The sequence below is a fragment of the Scardinius erythrophthalmus genome, assembly GCF_964197995.2.
Source record: "Scardinius erythrophthalmus genome assembly, chromosome: 6".
NCBI classification, from domain to species: domain Eukaryota; kingdom Metazoa; phylum Chordata; class Actinopteri; order Cypriniformes; family Leuciscidae; genus Scardinius; species Scardinius erythrophthalmus.
This window is the reverse complement of record NC_138226.1, coordinates 24,617,359-24,640,837: the sequence shown is the minus strand read 5'-3', so window position 1 is coordinate 24,640,837 and position 23,479 is coordinate 24,617,359. Positions and strand designations below refer to the sequence as shown.

Below are 23,479 nucleotides of genomic sequence, written 5' to 3'. Positions count from 1 at the left end.
CTGCACTTAGCTGTCTGGACCTGTCCACGTTTGCCCTTAGAAGGATTAGTTTCCATGGCACCCTAAAGAAAACATCATCCAGCACTAACTATTCAAATAGCACCGACCAGTTTCACTGCACCTTCACACCTGTTTGTAAACTGGTAAAGTAAATGAATGACAATCAGGAAAAACAATACGCACACCTATGGTTTGATGGTGCCGTGCACAACACACAACAATAATGAACATTTAAAAAATGTATTTCATGAAGTTTATCTGCGCATCGTAATAAAATGTGGCCGTATTACAGTTCGATTTGTGGTCTAATGAAATGTAATATGATATGTCAAATCCTGCTTTTCTGAGCAATGACACCGTACTCCTGGAGTGACAAGGAAGCATCACACTTTCTGATTTGCAACGGATTGATTTGCATGTCAAATCACTCTGACAGTTACACTGGGTTTTGCATGTGGGATCTTTACCTTGAACACACACACTTACAGTGCATCATCATCTGATGATGTCATCATTTCCTCATCTCTTATGCTCATTAAAGCTGCATTTAGCCTATTTTTTTATTTTATTTTAAACATAGTATCAAAAGTACAGTAAAAACAGTAATATTATAAAAGATGATTAAATTATGCATATTCTTTTTTAATATAGGGTTGTAATTTATTCATGTGGTAAAGATGAATTTTCAGCATCATTACTCAAGTCTTCAGTGTCACATGATTTACTTCAGAAATCATTCTAACATATTATGTTATATGCTGATTTGGTGCTCAAGAAACTTCTTATTATCATCAATGTTGAACAGCTGTGCTGCTTAATGTTTTTGTGGAAACAATGATATCTTTCTTTTCATCATTGTAATGCATCATCTCTCTCTCTCTCTCTCTCTCTCTCTCTCTCTCTCTCTCTCTCTCTCTCTCTCTCTCTCTCTCTCTCTCTCTCTCTCTCTCTCTCTCTCTCTCTCTCTCTTATATATAAAGAGAGGGGGAGAGATGATGCATTAAAGAATGCATTAAATTGATCAAAGGGATATTAAAAATGTATATATATCTATGTATCTATATGTGTGTATATATATATATATATATATATATATATATATATACATGCATATACTAGTAGCACAGATAAATGATCACAAATTCAGATAATATGTATATATATATATATAAATATATATATATATATATATATATATATATATATATACATACAGTGTGTTGCCATATATATGTTGCCTGAATTAATGTCATAATTACAGTATGGATGTATAGCCATAGCAACCACCCAGAATGGTTTAGTGCAGCTGCCTAGCAACGCCCTAGCAACCACCTAGCAACGCCCTAGCAACCGCCAGGCAACACCATATTAACCACCCAGAACACCCTAGCAACTGCCGGCAACACCTTAGCAACCACCCAGAATACCCTAGCAACTGCCTAGCAACACCATAGCAACCACCCAGAACACCCTAGCAACCACCTAGCAACGCCCTAGCAACCACCAAGAATACCCAAGTAACCGCCTAGCAACACCATAGCAATCACCCAGAACACCTTAGCAACATCATAGAAACCACCCAGAATACCCTAGCAACTGCCTAGCAACACCCTAGCAACCACCCAGAATACCCTAGCAACCGCCTAACATCACCCAAGCAACCGCATAGCAACACCATAGCAACCCACTAGAAACACCCTAGCAACCGAGTGGCAAGTTTTGCCACTGCAAGCACCACTACATTCTGGTTCTAGAGATAGAATTATATTATTCCTCTTTTTTTTTGTATCAGGGCGTGTGGGATGTAACTGGCTATCCTGAGAAAACCAGTGTGAGCTCAGATCTTCCAAATCAGGATAACAGGACAACAGCAGTGCGCCCTGCATCTCTACAGCACCTGTTCTGCACACAAACAACACCTAACAGGTGAGAACAATCACATATGCATGCACCGACACATATTATTCATGCCTTGGCTTATTAGAATATTTTATAGGGTTTGGATTCCAACATAATTGTCTATGTCTTGTCCATGAATAATAAAACCTAATGCTGTAGTGATAAAGGTCATAAAAATGTACTTGAATCCAGAGCTACTGGTCATGCAATAAAGCATCACACCACAAGATGTCATCAAAAGGGCTGACCAATGAACAATCAGTTTAAGTATAAAAGTAATGTCTATTTTCTATTGATATGATCATGTTCTAAATTACATTGATATGATAAATCTGACTATGCTCATCACATTTCAAAAGTTACTTTTATGATGTATTATTAAAGTTGTTATGTATTGTACTAAAACATCTGTATGCCCTATTTATCTGAAAAGCTGCAATCATTATAGATTAAAAAAAAGATGTATATTATTATCTATTGTGAATTTGGCAATGGGAATTATACTCTCTCAAATGTAGTGATTTTCCCCCATTACATGCATATTGTTCAAATGATCTCAGAAACAAAAAGAGAAGGTTTGTGTTCTGTGTGTATTATGTATTCTGATATGATTAATGTTCAGCATCATTACTATAGGTCAACAACAGCCAGTTCTGCCCAGGGAGAGCATCCACAAGCAGGCACAAGAGAGTGACCACGGACGGCTCAGCCTAATCTCCAACAATTCTGCTATTATCTGCCCTATCCAATCAAAGTCTCGTGTCAAAGCATTGCCATTGTGAATAGCCAAGGGTCCAGCGTGGGGGCAGAGAGTGGCGTTTTGATGAGTCAGTGGGCCTAAGACCTCCACAATAGGCCGCACAGGGCTCCACAATAGTGAAGGCTAATGCGGTTTTTCTGTTGGCTGCTGCTGAGTGTGCAGGCCTGATGCGCATTCTGCACTAAATGAGGGGCCCTGTGCTATAAAAACACTGGACAAGGGCTTGGCCACCACATTGATTATACTGGATCTGTCCCACCTCAGTACGTGAGTATGCCACTGTCTCAGCCCTTCAAAGTGAAACATCGGATTCCTGTACAATGATAAAGAGCACAGACAGAGAGAAAGTGATCTTATTGAGCAAAAAAAAAAAAAAAAGATCCTGCTAGCAGGAAACAAATACTGTCGAAACTTTATCCAGGAATCAGTTTTCACTTAATCTACCCAGGAATGTTTCACAATGGTGCATGAATTCACGCTGTGGTCTCGGTTATGACCCTCTCCTCTCCTTGTTTTCCCGGTATAGAGAGCGCGGTGATCGACAGCAGCAATGAATCCGCAGGAGCAGTTGGAGCAGAGGGGGAAGTTTAGGATGACTGTGTTCGAGGAGGAGTTCTTCCAGGGAAAGAGCTGTGAATTCTCGTTTGAGTGCCAGAACATTCTGGACAGAGACTTCAGAAAGATTCGCTCCATTAAGGTGGAGAACGGCCCGTAAGTGTAACCTCTGGATGTTTAGAGTTCATTGTGCAAAGGGTGAAGCAGGGAGGATATATGACTGCCACGTTTAATATTGGAGATATATTTTGACTGATTAATATAATGAGATATTTGTAAAATTAGAAGTAATATGTGCTCAGATATATAATATACATATACACAACTGTTCAAAAGATTTTTTTTCTTTTGTTCAGCAAGGATGCATTAAAATGATCAAAAGTGGTAGTAAAGACATTTAGAATGTTACAAAATATTTATATACCAAATAAATGCTGTTTCTATTCTATATTCTGATATCCTGAAAACACAAAAATATTTAACAGCACAACAGTTTTCAACATTGATAATAATAAGAAATGTTTCTTGAGGACCAAATCAGCATATATATATATATATATATATATATATATATATATATATTCATACAGTCGTGGCCAAAAGTGATGTCCAGCCGATAGGAAAATGGACATCTTTACCCTTTATTCAACTATTGTTAAATATTTGTTAAAGATTTTGTAAGCATATTGTATAATTGTGCTTAGAGTGAATTGTTTTATTTGTGATAACAAATTTTATTTGTGTAAAATTGTGCAACATTATTTTTAGCCAAGCTGTCATACAAATAAATCATGAACACAAGCAAAAACAAGAGAGAACCAACAAAATATAAATCAACCATTTTTTTTCTGCAAGCTTTTTCTATGTTTATGTATATATATATATATATATATATATATATATATATATATATATATATATATATATATATTATATGTATATATATTTATATATGTATGTCATAACATACATTTAGCAACATACTTGATAGCCAAACATTATGCCATCTGCACAATGTCCCACAACACCAGCAATTTAATTGTCATAAACAGCATTTCCATCTGTAACTATAGTCTGAATGTTTTTTTTATAATATATTTATATGTATATTTATACGAACTGGAACAACGATAGAGAGATAGCAGAGATGGTGTGTGCGGCTGGCAGCTGCCGGCTGTGTTGTGGCTGTCTGTGATGATGACAGATGAGCTGATAAAAGAACACAGAGCCGCCCATTCAGCCCTCACCATCGTGTTTGCCTTTGCCTTTGTGTCCTGATCAGCGGCGATCATTGCCATGTAAAATGATGTTGCTTCACGGTTTGTGTTGACTATGACATTCTGTCTCCCAGCTGGGTGGGGTACGAGTATCCTGAGTTCCAGGGCCAGCAGTTTATCTTAGAGAAAGGAGACTATCCCTGTTACCAGGCCTGGAGTGGCAACAGCAGTTACAGAACAGAGCACATGCTCTCTTTCAGACCTATTAAATGTGCTGTAAGTTGATCCCATTATGCCAAATCTACAAAGACTTTCTCATATGGCTTCTTTCATCATCTCAGCAATCTCTTTGTCAGAACGGCACATTAACAAAATGTCCTCCTAATCATCCTGGCTTAATCTCATTTCCCATACTCACCCTTTTCCCCCGACAGAACCACAGTGACAGTAAGATTACCCTCTATGAGTGTGAAGAATTCATGGGACGTAAATTTGAGATGTGTGAGGACTATCCCTCCCTTCAAGCCATGGGTTGGTGCAGCAAGGAAGTTCCCTCAATCAAAGTCAACTCAGGAGCGTAAGTCACTCTTAACAACATAACTCTTAGGAAAAAAACAAAAACAAATTCTATATAGAACCTTAATGAGTTCTTGACTCAGTTGTAAACAACCACTTAAGCCAAAAAGGTTATACAGTATATAAGAAGAAATGTACAACATGATTGCAAATACTTTCATGTTTAACAGGTTTTTTCTATTTTATTTCTAATCATGAAGTATTCATAAAAATGTAATAATGAATTAAAACAAAATGAATGAATTAAAAGTCCATAAAATGATCCCCACCCGAAACAACCCTATTAATATAACTATATTTAATAATTTAGTTTTTAAATGTTTGTAACAAGATATGTACATACATACTGTGTATATATATATATATATATATATATGATAAATAAGTTGACATGTGTTTTTACATTGCTTTAACAAGCAATTTTCAACTTTTTTATAAGTTATACAAGATTCAACTCATTATTTAAAGTCAGTTTAATATAATTTTTGTTGAAATGGCTTAAACATCCAAGTTGATTGTACTTCAACTTTTTAACAGTGTATATATATATATATATATATATATCAGTAAATGTCTTCCAAACACATTTCTTACAGAGTGTGTCCTTTGTGGATCTCCTATTCTTTGTTACAAATAGTGCATCACTTACGTAATGTAGCACCTCCCTGCACACAGTCTTATTAGTGTGCGGTGCAATAAATGAGATTTGCCCTTTTCTCTGGCAGCTGGGTAGGCTATCAGTTTCCTGGTTACCGTGGATATCAGTACATCTTTGAGAGAGACAGACGCCAAGGAGAATACAGATGCTACAACGAGTTCGGCACCCAGGCACACACCAATCAGATCCAGTCTATGCGCAGAATTCAGCAATAAGACCCCACACCATTATGTACACATCATGTCATGCCATGTCATTACTATAGGCAATAAAGACATTATTTAAACTATGGTAAAAGAGTGCTTTTTGCCTTGTTTTTTTTTTTTTTTTTTTTTTTAAATAAAACAACTTCTCTGCTCAAATCATGGATCTGCTAAGTGGTAATTCTTGATGTAAAAAACAAGCAGGTCGGATGCTTTTTAAAGCTATATGTAATTAGAGCAGGCCTCCCACTTTTTAAAAGAAATGTAATCATGCAGAAATTTTGGCTAGATTTTTTTCTGAGATAGACCACACTTTCAATGGAGGAATAGGCCACTTCGTTACATTTAACAATTAGGATGTTTTACACCAGATGAACACCACCAAGTCCTACACCATCTGGGGGATGTGAGACTGTGATATTTCTAATAAACAAGAGCATGAGTACATTCATGTTAGTGTCATGTTATCTTTTCTTTTTTTGAGCCTGTTTTGGGGGGATTTTAGCTACATTTACATATACATTTATACAAAATAAAATAAACATATTCATATATGTATATAGGCCTATTCAATTTCCTATAAATTACACTGTAAAAAAAAATATTGTTGGTTTAACTTAAAAAAAAAAGAAGTTACCTGGTTGCCTTAAAATTTTGAGTTCACTGAAATTAAAAATTTAAGTTAATATAATGAAGGAGATTGGTTTACTCAACAGAAACCAAAAATATGATCTAAACCACATTAATTATCAAAGTTGAGTTGACAAATGAAAAAAAGTTGTGATAAATCATGATAATATTTTTTTAGTGTAGAAATATAAAAAGTGCTGTTAATAAATGTTTAATCTTTAATGTGTATAAAAATGTAATAAAAACATCGTTCTATTTTAACAACTATTTTATTTTACATATTTATTTAAATCATCTATATATAGCCCATTAGTATTAGTAAAAATATATATATATATATATATATATATATATTTTTCAGTTTATAGGCTATACTTGCAAAATTCGCCTCTTTTTTTTTATTCCCCATGGACTAGGGGTGCAAGTTCTCACGTGTTGTCACCAGTTGGGTTTTGTCTGGAGCTGTCCGAGGTCCTGACCTTTGTGGATCAAATAATTGTCGTACATATTCTTGTTTGAATAGGCCTATAACGTTTCATCGTTTATGAAAACAGCCGAGGTCTATAATGCAATGGACGGATCCTTTTATTGATGAAGGGGTAAAGGAAGTATAGGGTTTCTTTTTCGTCCAATCAAATCGTTTGTAACACTGGGATCCGGGTGTGATTCCGTCTCTTATGTTTGCTGTGTGTAACCGTAACCGTTCAGGACTCTAGCAGTATTTGGCTTCGCACACACCCACTTCCAGAATCAGATGAGTAGTTGCTGTTTGAAAACTTGCTCCCACACCCAGTCCAGGATCTCCTAATAAAATGTTCAACTGTATACACCTTTATCAAATACACATTTCCCTACGAGCTGATTAAAAGTGTAGTACTGGTTCTTAGTGCAGTGGTCATAAGACAGACAAGAGTGCTGAAAGCAGCTGGATCTGGGACAGACATAACCGGACGGGGTAAGTCAACTTATTAAGGGAGCAAATCAGGACAGAGACCAGCACTATAAGTTAGTATTTAGAAGGAAATGGCAGATATGAATCACTAATTCAACCTTATAAAACTGCATTGTAAAAATGTTTTATTAATTAAACTTAACGTATAGCCTACCTTAAATGATAACATTAGTTGAACAATTTTAAGTAGTCTAAAATATTTACACAAGTAAAATTCGTATTTAGGCTAATAGGACCGAATCAACCAAACTACAAGGTATGTAACAACAACAGAAGGTGAGACCCGCGTATAACATTCTGTTCTTTGTAAAATAATGTTCGTGCTGTGTACTTTCTCAAACTTTGCTATAATTGACTATTCCAAGTTTGCCTGCTATTACCGATCCCTGACCTGAAATTATTGTCAAAAACAAAGAGTGGATCTTTTACAACGTAGCCTTCCCCCTACCGGGAAGAGTTGTAAATTAACGCCAAATGAAACGTGGACATTTGATTTTATGGTGGTAATCGAATTTACTGTTAAATTGACTTTTATCCCCCAATCACCGCCCCATTTCATTTGAATCATTTTAACTAAAAATGATAAACATTTTTTTTTTTTTTTTTACATGTATGGATCTAGATCTAGCTAAAATTAAACAAGAGAATCTGTGGATTTAGTTACATGTAGTGTATAATCGTGCAGGCCAATTACAGCTATCATTAGAAACACAAAGACTTATTCCAGATTTAACCCTTTCTCTTTGCATTTTTATATTCCAGATCTCTTCTTTGATTAGCATATCGCATTTATCTTTAACTATTGCATTTAGGTGTTTTGAATTTATTCTTCAGAAGGTCAGCATGAAATATGTCGAGTGCATGGACAAACTCAAGTATTGCCTTGCATCCGAGGCTTGTTTAAGTTGCCTGCGATCTCTTTAATGGCTCAGGCAGCTAAAGCAAGTCTGGGACGCCAGAGACAACACGACAAAAACAACGACAAGATAACTCGTCTGTTTCATTTGTGTTTGTGTTAATGATGCTACTCTCACAGTTGAAGCTGCTGGGGGTTCTTTATTTTTGTGCAATTAATAAAGGTTAAATATACAGAATAAGTTGACTAGTGTAATCACACACCAGCACTATTGACTTCTATCCAAATATTAAATGTTTATTTGTTATACACAAATATGTATTACCTCTTTCAGATTTGAATCAAAAACACACACCCCTGTACAGATGCATTAATATGTTTGCTCGGCACAAAATAAAGTAATAAAGCATTTACCTTTGTCTGTTTTTTTTGTCACTTCATTGGTCCACGAGTGTCGTATGGGATTAATATATGGTGAATCTAAACTGCTTTGTTGTCGTCCACATTTATCATAGTATTTTCTTTCAAGATTTGGTTTTGTAAAAAGATACATGAAATTCAAGGACTAATAAAAAAGGTGTCAAAATAAAACGTTTACCCTATATGTACTGGAGTTATTTATAAAGAGAAGAAAGAAAAAAAAAGGTTATTTTGGGTTCTATGTTGGGTTCTTGACTCAGTTTAAAAAAATGTTTTGTTTAATGACAACCAATGCGCTATGTAAAAGTATAAGTGAACCGATCATAAGGCAGGGCACGGGGTTTACAATACCATCTATTGCGCATTAAAGCAACATACGTTTGGGATAAAATGTTCTTGTTTACCATTATGCGCTGAGGCATGGTTAAAAGGTAAATATTCTCAACCAACATGGAACAGGCCTTTCTGTTTGCAAAGAGGTAAAAAGGCGGAAAAGAAAGAGGATCTGAACCGGTTTCCATGTCAAACACTTCAATTCTCCATAGAAACTCTGATCTTAACGCAGAAACTTTATTAAACCTTGATGGTGGATTGATAAGGCCGAATTTCTATCGGTTCCTTTTTATTGTGGAGACGGGGAGGGATGGCAGAGGTAAATTGCTCTTTTAATTAAACCAATGCACCGAAGGAAATTGCTGTCTGAATATTGTCTCAGAGATGGGGCTTGTGACAGTTGCCTGGAAACTTCAATCTGTCTCACATTTATTCCAGATCACAGTTTTGAGATAAAGTTTAATAAAAATCTTTGCGCCAATGAAAGCCTACCCTTTCACGTCCACCACCACCACCACAATGCGACAGAACTGCGGAGGAAGCCTTATGTTTAACATGTATCTCTCAGGTACATAGTCTTTTTGTGCGTAAAATGAGAAAAACTGCTGAAATGAGTGAAAAGAATAGGGCGATGCTAGGGGTCTGCGGGTGCGCGCTGCGCACCACCGCCGGTGTCTCTGACTTCTCCATTTGGAACGCATGTCCTCTTTTGTCGGAAATCGGATATCCTTTTTCCTGGACGCGTTTCCTGACCTCAGCGCTGAAGTCTGGGAAAAATACATCGAGCAACACGACGATACTCATACTATTTAACCTCTTTTATTGCGAATTCTTATTTATAGATGGATGACATTACGTGTGTTTCCTCTAAAATTATTACAAATAGGCCTATACACAAACAAGGGGAAATATGTTACATGCATATTTTGCTTTTTACTCCTTTTCAAAGTACATAGCCTATAGAATATAAATTCTAATTGTCAGACGTATTTTTTAAACGTTTTCTTCCAGACCCCACAGAAAATCTTCTGAAGGAAAGCAAAAGCTCTTCTTGGACCCCCATCAACACAGGCGTGCAGAAAGGTGAGTGCTGCGATGAAAATGGACTATTGTGTGCATTACGCAAAATTGTATACACACTTTTATTGAGATTGATTACACCTAAAAAATAAATCATTAAATAAAAATAAAGTACCCCATTAGAAGGCTATATAAGATAATATATGGGCTGTCAAGAACAATTTTGTGCTGCCAAGAGAACCTTTCAGAGAACATTTCAGTTTTTCTGAATAACATTTAAATATTCTAAAGAACCGTTTTATTCTACAAAGAACCTCCAATAGAAGGATTCCATGGATGTTTAAAGGTTCTTCATAAAATCATGCCAAAAAAGAACCAAGAAATCAATAATCTATAATAATAAAAAAAAAAAAAAAAAAAAATGTTATCTCCAAACGACCATAAAACCAACTCAAGAACTCTATACAGTAAAACTGTTAAAGAATAGTGATTTTAACTTCAAAGAACTTTTATTTTCTATTTCTATTTCTCTGTTCTCTATTCTGTCTTCACAGAATATTGATTAAAAAAAAAAAAAGTCGGTCTCCTTGTTTGCCCTACATAGGCTACATGTAAGCCTACTTTCCTTCCATTTTATAGGAAGTGGACAAATCCAGCTATGGCAGTTTCTCCTGGAGCTGCTGTCTGACAGCGCCAATATGACATGCATCGCCTGGGAGGGGACCAATGGAGAGTTTAAACTTATAGACCCGGACGAGGTGGCCCGACGGTGGGGGGAACGCAAGAGTAAACCGAACATGAACTATGACAAATTGAGCCGCGCTCTGCGCTATTACTACGACAAAAACATCATGACCAAGGTGCACGGAAAGCGCTACGCGTACAAATTTGACTTTAACGGCCTGGCGCAAGTGTGCCAGCCCTCTTCAACTGAACAAGCTATTTATAAGTTCCAGAGCAACTTCGCTCCCATCCAGTTTTCAGGCATTTCCAAACTCAATCTGGTTGCTCCAGGTGTTGGTCCGTCGGGGTTCTCCTACTGGCCCGGATCTCCTCCCACCCTCTACCACAGCCACAACCTGCAACCGCCAGGACCCTTCGGTGCCGTGTCTGCGTCACATTTAAGTTGCGTAAACAATATCAATACGTTAAACAACCTGAATAATATCAATACTCACTATAACTGATTTTTTATTTGTTTTTATTTTTTGCCTCAGGAGTGCGCGCCGATAGGCTATAGCCTATTCAAAAGCGCAAACTGATTTCAGTAGCCAATTAGCGCAATCACTCCACATAAGACCGTAGCCTAATAATTTACAATAGGCATTGAATAGGCCTTAAATTCTTTACTCGATTGAAAATGATCATTTCGGCTTAACATTTGGAGGACTGTTAATGTTGACCACTTTAAGATAAGAAAACAATTTAGCGCCATCTTATGGATAACAAATAACATGGCTAATTCATCATTAATATCAGCTGTTGATCAGTTAAACTCGGTTTTGCCTTACCTCCCAAACCTCTGAGGTCAACAAAAGAGAAGACGAAATTAACGTAATGTCCTACTACATGGTAGGCTACGAGAACAAATGAAGCAAAAACGTGTTCGCTATACACCTGTGCAATCGAGCATATAGTTCTCACTTAGCCCATATAAAGCGCTTTGATATTTCGTTATTTATTTACGATAGTGACTGTGGTTGTTGGTTAAGACATTGGGCATAGGGTGGACGGTGTGGGTCTGAAAATCAGCCATACATTTTCAAAAGCGTTGGTATATGTCCTTATAAATCGTAAAGAATGACTATGATTATTTTTTTCGTAGCCTATATGGTCCACTTAAACACGAGAGGACTGATCACCAGTCTGTGTACTTCCCTTCTTTTTTGCTCTGTTGATAATTTGGTTATAATGTATTTTGCGTGTGATAAAACATTAAAATTGTTACAAAATCTGATCTGTTATAGGGCTATTCTTTGTGTGTGTTTCTAACCTGGCTAAAGACATTTTGGGCGGTATTTAGGAGTTATTTGATTTAATTCTGAAAAATGCTACATTTCATTAAATTGATTTTGTATGAGGGTAGAAATCTTTGCTATAAAGCCCCAAAATTTTAATTCTGTCATTTACTCACCCACGAGTTGTTCCTGTATGGATTTCTTTGTTATGTGGAACAATTATCGCTGTAAAGCTGCTTTGACACAATTGTAAAAAGCGCTATACAAATGAAGGGTGACTTGACTTGACTTGACTTGGACATAAGAAGTTATTTTGAAGAATTTAGTAACCAAATTGTGGTGCACCATTGTCCATAGTCATTTTTCTTTTCCATAATGGTGCCTCACAACTTGGTTACCGACATTCTTCAGAATATATTCCTTTGTGTTCAGCAGAAGAAAGAAATTCATACGTTTGGAACAACTTGAGGGTGAGTAAATAATGACAGAATTTTCGTTTTTTGGGGGTGAACCAAGGGGGAAATGCGTTATCACTCTGCTATTTTATCATTTTAATTGTGTTTTATTTTTTAAATACAAAGTTCTATTTTGTGTATATGATTAGTTTACCTACTAAATTATTAAAACTCAGTCATTTAAAAAATGTAATAATAATAAATTAGCCGTACGCTATTTATCTGACTAAATGTCCCCACAAGCAAAAGCTTAAAAATTGGCTATGGCTGCCAGCCATCGGTACGCACTAAGAAAACAGCATAATAAACGTTAACAAAAGTTTAGAGAATGGAAAATATTGTCACAGTGTTATAAAACGGTCGAGTGCGTAAAGCCTCTAGTTCCTAACCACATTCCTGGTGGCCCCCTATAGCCTACATTTTGCAGAACGCTTCGTTCTACAATACGCAATCAGGACACAAGAGAGCGCCATGTAGCTATATTCCACCACAACTGCGCCCAAGGACATTCTTTCAGCTTCACATGTCCAAAAATACCAAAAGAGGCAAACTGGGGGAAATAAGAAAGAAATCCCAACCTTTTCCTGTAATGTATCGTGACTAACTAAGATATATCCGCATGGCAATGCAGTTCAGTTGGCTAATTTGTGACAAATGGCTTTCTTGTATAGGCTAACAGGCTATAGTTGCTTATTTGATGTCATGATGAGGAATTTCTCCAGCATTGCTGTGTATTGTGAGGCAAGGCGAGTTTATTTACACTATGGCAATTCAAAGTGCTTTACACAGAAAGGAATAAAAATAATCACAAAATAAAAGCAAGGGAAATTAAAACAGTTATTCAAAATGCTTTACATAGAAAGGAATTAAAATATCACACTATGGCAATTCAAAGTGCTTTGCATAGAAAATAAGCACAAAATAAAAGCAAGGAGGAGACCCATAAGTCCCATCAGTGTGATCTGCATGTCAATAGCAGCTCTGGGGTCCGCCATTTATGGCAAGATTTGTTTGCACTGACACACTGGACTTATTTTAAATAGACTCTAGTCTGGCCAAGATTCCAGCTTAGAGAAAGGGTTTGTGCAAGGACAAGCAAAGCTATATCTGTATGTGAGTGTAGCTTAAGGAGTCTCTCACTGGAGGGGAGATGGAAGTTACACTTTTTGCTCCAATATTTCTCTTGCTCTGCTTATTTTTTTAGTTTTCGTGTAGACACAGACCTTGTTGTTATTGCCCAGATAAGAATACAGCTTATTTAACAGCACATAAAATGGATTTATGGGGTAAGTTGTCACAATAGAACCTATTACCGTATAAGCTTTAATTTAAACAGTACAACAATTATGAAACACTTGAAGCACTTTTTGACAACCAACCGTAGCCTCCCCTTTATTAAAATTAGGCTACATAATGATTTTGTTCTCTAAAATAATCAATATGCATCGGTGCATTTGTCAATAATATGAAGGTACCATAGCACATGTTCTTATGGTTTTAACTTTTTGTGACCTATGATTTTTAAAACCATTGATCAGCTTATATGTAACCCTATAGATATAATTCTATTAAAGTAGTAACTATATGCACAATTCTTATTACTTAACAATAGTAATCTTGTTTTTTTAATTATTCAAGAGAAGTAGTGAAAGTAAAAATGTAAGCCAATAACAACAAAGAGTGTCTAATCTATATTTGCGTAGGTCTTCCTCAGTACTCTGAGCTGAATCACTCTTATAATAAGCTCTTTTCAGCTGCAGGATGTGACTGAGTGAATGTACAAGAGTTAATCTGGACATGATGTGTGCTTAGTCCAGTGCAGCAGCTTTTGCATAACACACAGATGGGAGGAGAACATTTCCAATCTCTTTTGTCCTAAACAAGTATGAAATCAATGAAATCGCACACTTTGTGTTAATGTTTTAAGGCACTTAAACATCCCCAATGCTTTAGTTTCTTATAGCCTAACCTGTGTTTACAAGCATGGTACCAATCTAAAAAAAAAATCACTGTTGTCACATTGGGTGGGTCAAGGATAAATGCTATAATTGAAGGAATGTGAAAAGCGATCAATCTAAGTCAAGTTTGTTAATAGCCCTCTAAATGGCTGCTGAAATCATTGCGAGGCAGTCTTTCTGGTAAACACAAGCCTCTGTGACAGGAGAGGAGAGTTGGCTTGTGGCCCCTAGAGAAAGCTTAATGAGCAGTACTGCTTTGAATCTGTCTGTGTGATCTAGTGACTAACACCCAGCCAGTGGGTGGCTCTGAATGTATCATCCATTCAAGTCAGTCACGGAACACCCACTCTGACTCTATATATAGTCAACATCCTCCATCTCGCTCTCCCACGGAGAGACTGAAACAAAGTGAACACGTTACTCATTATACAAGTAAAACATTTTTTTGCAACATTCTATATTATTCATGTCAAAATAATCATCTGTTATAGGTTTTACTATGTATTTCTGTTATGATTTATTCACCTTCATGTCATCCCAATCCTGTATGAATCATATGGACTGTTTCTTTATTTTATTTGGAGCTTAACAGTCACTGGTTACGTTCTTTTATTGTATGATGAAGAGCAGCTTGAACATTCTTTAGAATTTTTCCTTTTGTTTTCTAAAAGAGAATCATATTTGGAACTGAGGGTGAGTAAATGATCACTTAAAAAAAAAAAAAAAAAAATTGGTGAACTATTCCTTAAAGCAAAATAAATATATTCTTCACAAAAAAAGTAGTATAACTTTAAGTTCACTAAGTCATCTGTTTGAAATGGAGAGCTTTTGGGAAAGATGTTTATTCACTGACACGTCAACAGAGTATTACTACTGACACTTTGATTTCCAACCCGATATAACCTATGTCAACTAATCTGGGATTAGCTGGTGGAAAGCCTTAGGTAAGATATCTTATACAGTATATATAGCCAGGGCACAGTGTCATACGGTCAAATTGACGGTGACTACAGGAGAAAGCCTCCTGACAGATTAAGGAACCATAACAAGTACAAATTAGAACTAATCATTCTATGTTTGGTACTTTGGTTGGGGTTTCTTGGGGTAAACGCTTATTTAATAAGCATTCAGGAGTCTTCATAGGTGCAACTAATAAGAAACATTCATACAGCAGACAGAACATATTAGTGTCCAGTGATATTGCTTTGGATTAATAATTGTATGTATCACTTGTCCAACATTCAGAATTGAATGGAGAATTCCATAATTTTAATGAGCATTTAATAAAATTTAAAGAAGTAGAACTAAAACTAACAAGCCTCGGAAAATCCAGACTACTTCCGGCGAATTTTAATTCTCTCTCCAGGATAGTCTGGAGAAGAGGCCATTCAAACTCATTTCTGTGCCGCCGAAATCGCGGCACCAATCAGAAACGTTTGGGGAGGGATTTACATGATGACGACAGCGCAGCGACGCTGAAGGAGATTTCATTACAAAGATGGATGCCGCCGTGGAACATCACTCATTCGAATCATAGACAGTATATAAACGAATCAGTTATCGCGTCTGTTTTGAGCGATTTAAACTTACCGTTTTCGTTAAAACCGGAGCAAAGAACAACACTCGAAGCATACTCATCTCCTTCATCGATCTGATTGGTTTTAAGACTATCCAATTGCACCCAGAGGAATTTGAGCTACGTCGATTGCTGACGCCCCTTTGGAAATGATTTGTCTACATAGCTTCGCCAGACCCTACACTCAGTTTCAGCTGAGAAGGGTCTGGTTTTAACCAGGCTAAAAACTAACTGAAATTTATACAAATGCAATGATGTGATTTTAAACCAGAAAATGAAAGTTTGTCAAGACAAGCAGATGATAGATAGATAGATAGATAGATAGATAGATAGATAGATAGATAGATAGATAGATAGATAGATAGATAGATAGATAGATAGATAGATAGATATTTTTTAATATCTGATTTAAGTGCCTCAAAGCTCTTTCTCCTATAGTGGGGTTACTGGTGGAGCATTGACAATCTTTGCGGTTCTTGCTGGAACTTATGGGATCCTTTAAGCACTTATATTCAGTTCAGAGGTTCTGGAGTCACCTTTTCATTACCATGAGACCTCGAAGTGCTTTGGGGGAAATTAGAGGAACTCGAATTCTATAAAAGGGTTATTGTAAGATCTTTTTAACATTTAAGGGGTTCCTGGAAGATCTCTTAAGTTAAAGCAGGCATCTGGAGGAAACCAATGGTTCTTTGAGGCCACGATAAGATTTTTTTTATCCTATTATTATTACATTTACATTTAATAATTTAGCAGAAGCTTTTATTCAAAGCGACTTACAAATGACGAGAGCAATAGAAGCAGTTAAACTAACAATAGGACAACAATATGTAGCCTATGCTGAACCCTTCCCAGTTTAGTCTGACGTAATATATGCTTTTTTAAACAGATATAAAGTAGAAGAGAAGAGAAGAGAAAAGAAAGCGTTAGTATTAATGGATCCAGTGTTTATATTTAAGTTTGATTCAGTATACGCATACATTTATTTAGTTTACTTTGAGTAATTAAACCTTGAGGAAGAGGAGGAGAAGGAGAAGAATAGTTTTATTCTGTCACAAAACTGCTGCTATTCCTCTGCTGTCATCGCTTCAGTGATCCTTGCGCGCAACAAGTCAAGTCACCTTTACTTATATAGCACTTTTTACAATACAGATTGTATCAAAGCAGCTTCACATTGATCACATGAAAATAATACAACAAAGTTTGTTTCTAGAAGAAAAATTGTGTCATCGTCCACCTTAATCATCGTCCACCTAAAGTAAGGCAGATCAATAATATTGTTGAATATTAAATTTCCTCAACTAAGCAAGCCAAAAGCCAAGGCAACAGTGGCAAGGAACCAAAACTCCATCAGGTGACAGAATGGAGAAAAAAAACCATGGGAGAACCCAGGCTCAGTCGGGGGGCCAGTTCTCCTCTGGCCAACGAACGAACCGTGTATGATTGATTAAGGCAGCATTACAGGATCAGAACATTCAGAATATTATCCAGTTCCATCTGGTTGGAAGTCGGAGTCATCACGCTGGTATGGAGACGAGTTTGTTGAGGATCAGTGTCGATGGCTGTCGTGCTGATGAAGCGTTCACAGGGCTGATGATCTACCGCCAGCAGTCGATTTTGATATTCTATAGGTATTACCAACTGGCCTGAATTTTGAGATCGCAGTAGAGGTGAAGGACTGTAATGCATTAAGAGCTCGTTCAAGTACTGGGGAGCTAAACCATTTAGTGCTTTTGTAAGTAGTCAGCAATATTTTAAAATTTATATGATGTTTAATAGGGAGCCAGTGCAGTGTTGACAGAACAGGGCTAATATGGTCATACTTCCTGGTTCTGGTAAGAACTCGAGCTGCTGCGTTTTGGACCAACTGGACTTTGTTTATTATGCGTGCAGGGCAACCACCCAGTAGAGCATTACAATAATCTAGCCTTGAGGTCATGAACGCATGAACTAACTGTTCAGCATTTTTCATTGAAAGCATATGTCGTAATTTAGATATATTGTTAAGATGGAAGAATGCGTTTCGTCGGGGCGCGCAGAAATATAGAACAGAGTATTATCAGCATAAGTGAAAGCTAATGCCATGCTTCCTAATGATATCTCCCAAGGGTAGCATGTACAGATTGAACAGCAACGGTCCTAGTAGTGAGCCTTGTGGTACTCCATATTGAACTTTTGATCGATATGACATCTCTTCATTTACTACTACAAACTGATAACGGTCAGATAAGTATGATTTAAACCATGCTAGTGCAATTCCATTAATGCCAACATAATTTTCGGGTCTTTTCAAAAGAATGTTGTGGTCGATGGTATCAAATGCAGCACTAAGATCCAGTAACACTAATAGAGAGACACAACCACAATCGGATGATAAGAGCAAATCATTTGTGACTCTAACGAGAGCTGTCTCAGTACTATGGTACGGTCTAAATCCTGACTGAAAATCCTTGCAGATACCATTTCTTTCTAAAAAGGAACACAGTTGTGAGGATACTGTCTTTTCTAGTGTCTTTGACAGAAAAAGTAAATTCGAGATCGGCCTGTAATTGGCTAATTCTCTAGGATCAAGTTGTGTTTTTTTTATTATTAGAGGTTTAATATTAGCCAGCTTAAAAGTTTTCGGTACATATCCTAGTGACAAAGATGAATTAATGATATTAAGAAGAGGATCTATGACTTCTGGAAGCATCTCTTTCTAGTCGGTATAGGGTCTAACATACATGTTGTTGATTTAGATGATTTAACGAGTTTAGACAATTCTTCCTCTCCTATAGCAATGAATGAATTACATTTTTCCTCAGGGAGACTACAATGCACTGTCTGATGCGATACAGTAGACGGTTGCATAGTTCTAATTTTCTCTCTAATATTATCAATCTTGTAAGTTAAAGAAGTTCATAAAGTCATTACTGCTGTGCTGTTTGGAAATGTCCGGTGTTGAAGCTTTATTTTTTGTTAATTTAGCCACTGTTTCGAATAAATGCCAAGGGTTGTGTTTGTTTTCTTCTAAAAGTGTTGAAAAATAGGCAGATCTAGCAGTTTTTAAGGCCTTTTTGGACACAATCGTGCTCTGTCTCTCCACTAAGTGTGAAAAACTTCTAATATTGTTTTCTTCCAGCTACCCTCCATTTTTCTGGCTGCTCTCTTAAGGGCCCGAGTGTGCTCGACTATTTTCTTTTAATATTCTTTAAGCGCAATGGAGCAACTGTGTATAAAGTGCTGGAAAAGAGAGTCAATCATTTCTGTTGCAACATCGAGTTCTTCTAGGCTATCTGGGATGAAACTGATCAGGAAGATTATTTATAAAGCAATCTTTAGTGGCAGAGGTGATAGTTCTACCATATTTATAACACGGAGTCGGCTTTGCAACCTTGGTTAAATTAAGTATACATGAGATTAAATAATGATCTGAGATGTCATCGCTCTGCTGCAGAATTTCAACGGCATCAACATTGATTCCATGACAATATTAGATCTAAAGTATGATTACGACAATGAGTAGGTCCTGACACGTGTTGTCTAACTCCAATAGTTTAGAATGTCTGTAAATGCTAATCCCAATGCGTCTTTCTCATTATCTACATGGATATTAAAATCACCAACAATTAGGACTTTATCTGCAGCCAGTACTAACTCTGATAGAAGATCAGCAAATTCTTTGATAAAATCTGTATGGTAACCTGGTGGCCAGCAAAAATGATTTATCACTTACGCTAGATAACGTTACAGAAAACACCAACACTTCAAAAGAATTATATTTGAAGCTAGACTTCTGAGTAATACTGAAGATATTGCTATAAATTACAGCAATAACTCCCCTTTTCCTTTTAAACAAGCCTCGTGTTTATAGCAGTAATATTGCGGGGTGGACTCATTTAAAGTAGCCTAATGTAATTGTCTGGTTTTACCCAAGTTTCTGTCAAACACAGCACATATAGGTTATGGTCTGTAATCATATCATTAACAAAAAGTGCTTTTGAAGAAAGGGATCGAATATTCAGCAACCCAAGCTTTATCATTTGTTCATCTGCATTATATTTGTTTTTTTATTTGTTGAACATCAATAATTTTACCCTTAAATGGGTTTGGGAGTGTTTTGTATTTCCTAATTCGGGGAACAGACACAGTCTCATGTGATGATATCTAGGTGAAAGAGTCTCTATGTGATGGGATTTGTCTAATCATCAAACAAAAATCATCAATCATCAACAAAGAACAGCTGATCATCATCGGGTTTGAAAGTAGCGGCTCCTCTCATCAAAGCTTCCGCCGTTTGTTCGGCTCCATTACAAGGTTTGTGAACTCGCCAAAGAAATATAAATACAGTTTCTACTCACTATATTCAAACACATACATAAACAAAATGTATTATTACTATACGTCTTTACCACTCGTTTATTGCACAGTATGTGGTATGAAGGTTTTAGCCACTATGCTAACTAATAGCCTATAATTTTTATGCCACAAATGGAAATCATTGACTTATTGTCTTAGATTTTTTTTAGTCATTCAATTCAACATATTTGCTGATTCCTGCTGTCATCATTTGGCGTTTATTATGAATAACACAAGTGGTTAATATAGTTTGGTCTGTTTTTGTTTATTTAGGTGCCCTCATTCTCTCAAAAACCCCTTTAAAGCCCTTTAATGGCTAATAAATATTATGTTGTGAATGGTTTCTATATAATTAGCTTTGTTCTTTTGTTTCCCCAGAACCACCATGCCTACATTTCTAAAATAATCTGAATATTTCAGAGGCAACATTGAATTACAGTGAGTTACCAGCACCACATGCAAGTACTTTATTACTATGAATTTTCTGTGTGAAATTGTATTGTTTGACTGTGTACTTAGTTATTCTCTGAAAATCTTCCCTCATGCTCTCAAATCTCATTCATGTTATTTTTACATAAATAATATCAGGTTATTACGGTTTGGCGCCAATAATGCTATGCATTTTTTCTTATACCTTAATCATTTGCATTTGAATATAAGATATTTGAACTCTGAATTATAACTTCAAGCTTAGTCTTTTTAGAAAAAATAAAAAAAAATAATAAAAATATATATATATATATATATATATATTATTATTTTTTTTTCTAAAAAGACTAAGCTTGAAGTTATAATTCAGAGTTCAAATATCTTATATTCAAATGCAAATGATATATATAATATATATATATATTAATTATATATATATTAAATGGCTTCAGAGGACTTACAACACAACCCATAACACATGAGTTGTGGACTCATTTGATTATTTTTAGGATCTTTTCTGGGACATTTTTGGAGCTTAACAGCATATTTATCCATTTTTACATAAATTGTTGCATTGACTTGAACTAGACAAGTGTACATAAGAATGGTTTCATGAATGATTTACACAATTTTTTTCTGCTTGTTTCATGCAGTGAAACTGAATGGTGACTGGGGTTGCATTATGCCTGAGATCTGCTTTTGGGTTCCACAGACAGAAAGTCAAACAGGTTTGGAACGTCACAAGGCTGAGGAAATTATTTAAATTTCACAACTATCACTTTAATAACATTACTAACAGTAAATTTTGTACTTTGCAGGGATCTCGGTAAGCTGAAATACAAGTTTGAACAAGAATAAAAATCCTCCTGTAGACCTGAAAATCATTGAAGTGCCTGGACCATCCACCAGAAAAGAGGGAAACCAAACGGAAAATTAAGCTACTGCATCTTTTCACTTTTCTAACTTTTTAAGTACCTCACATGTCCCTTGTGAAGATTTTGTTACTGATTGCATTTTATGTTGCAGCGAGTAAAGGTGCAGTCACATTTGTGAATTTCATGAAATTACACAGGCAAAAAGGTCTATTGTCAGCAGTGCAGCGACGTAATGTATGCAGCTCACACAGGAGTCACTTTCAAGCAGCTTTCTGTTGGTCAAATCCAGCGAATTCCAGTGACCAACTTGGTCCCATAGTTAAATTTTTGACCACACACGAAATTGCAGATCGTGTGGATTCTTATGGAAATGACTGGAATTCACCAGTGAAAATTCACAGAACAACAGCTAAGTTTACTGCACCTTAACTCTGTTATAATGGAAAATGTTTTCTGTTTGTTGTGGCATAAGGAATACTGTTTCCGGGTTGAAGCCTCTACTTCTACTTCCTCTATCATGTTTCTAGTGAGAATACTCAACAACCATTTATGAGCACTGTTGATTCAAGTCACACATTTAAGCTTTTCAAAAGCCATAGTGTACAATACAGTCTCCAGTCTCACGGCATCCCAGACTTCAATATTTTACGATTCAAAATAGCTGAATAACTAACCATCTGAGATTTCGGTATAGAGATAAAAGTTAGGATCATAATTTTCAGGAATATTACAGCACAATGAGTGCATTAGCACCGTTTGTTGTTTGTTTTTGGCATCTGATAGAGCTTTTGGATTTGGAAACGGTGACGTCAGGCTTAACAAGCTTAACAAGTTAAGTGAAGATGCACATTTTTAATTAGGGTCAAAATGTAAAGAATTTTTTTTTACATTGATTTATTACATGGAACGTGTGTTTCATGCATTTTGTTGAGATGTCTCTTCTTGTATAGCCTATTGTGTATATACATGGTTGATTATTCATGTTGCTTATTTATTATAGTCTATTAAAACGGATCTAAAATATGTAATAATTCTTATTTTGTATTTGGTTCAGTTTGTTTATTATAATATAAGTTAAAGGTAACCATAGTAACAACATGAAATTAATAAATAAAAAAGAAAGAAAAAAAAAAGGTTCCTGGAGGCAGCCAAAACGGTTCCACACAGTGCCTAATATAAGAGTTCCTCAGGAAACCTGTGTGGTTCCTCAGAGAACCAGCCTTTTTTAAAGGGTGCCTAGAGGATCTACAGACGGTTCCGCCGGTGTGGCAAAGTGAAGAACCCCAAAAGGTTCCTCCAGGCACCTTTTATTTTTACAGTGAAGGCCTGGGAGCTGGAAGCTAGAGGTAGCCTCATGTTGCTTACAACAGAAGCTTTAAAAATAGTTCCAAAACTAGGACATGTGTTGATTGCGAGCTAATTTCCTACTCGAAAACTATACTTGAGGCCTTCTTGACGTATTCATAATGTTCATGTGGCCACGCGCTGCTTGAAGACAAAGCGCGTGAGGTTCTGCAGTGCTGTGAATGAGCGATCCTGCGGTTACTATAGAGACCGACTGGAGAGACGAAGCCCCAGTTCACATGTATTCCGCTGACCCAGAGAAACACATCTCACAGACTGCAGCAAATTCCGGCCAATGAACTCGAAGATCATTCATGTCAAGTGTTTTATTCACTATTCCGCGAGACTCGCTCATTCTTGCTTTCAGCTGAACGGGATTGGCTGATGATCCAAATCCCACAACAATACGTCTCGAGTGAAGTCATAAACATGATTTATCCATCTGTAAATTAATTGTAGACTTAGGCATA

At 36.3% G+C, this 23,479-nt stretch overlaps 2 protein-coding genes across 2 annotated transcripts; both read left to right on the top strand.

Moving 5' to 3' along the window:
* Positions 1–3,209: 3,209 nt before the first annotated feature.
* cryba2b (crystallin, beta A2b) lies at positions 3,210–5,880 on the top strand (the record flags this gene model as incomplete). Its single annotated transcript, XM_081368127.1, has 4 exons — positions 3,210–3,370; positions 4,566–4,707; positions 4,866–5,008; positions 5,733–5,880. The coding sequence occupies 4 exons, from the start codon at positions 3,210–3,212 to the stop codon at positions 5,878–5,880; spliced, it is 594 nt and encodes a 197-aa protein (XP_081224253.1).
* A 3,935-nt stretch (positions 5,881–9,815) lies between these two features.
* Positions 9,816–12,035, top strand: fev (FEV transcription factor, ETS family member). The gene is made up of 3 exons (XM_081367721.1): positions 9,816–9,915; positions 10,071–10,142; positions 10,719–12,035. Exons 1-3 carry the CDS (start codon positions 9,906–9,908, stop codon positions 11,264–11,266), a joined length of 630 nt encoding a protein of 209 aa, XP_081223847.1. The 5' UTR covers positions 9,816–9,905; the 3' UTR covers positions 11,267–12,035.
* The last annotated feature ends 11,444 nt before the right edge of the window (positions 12,036–23,479 follow it).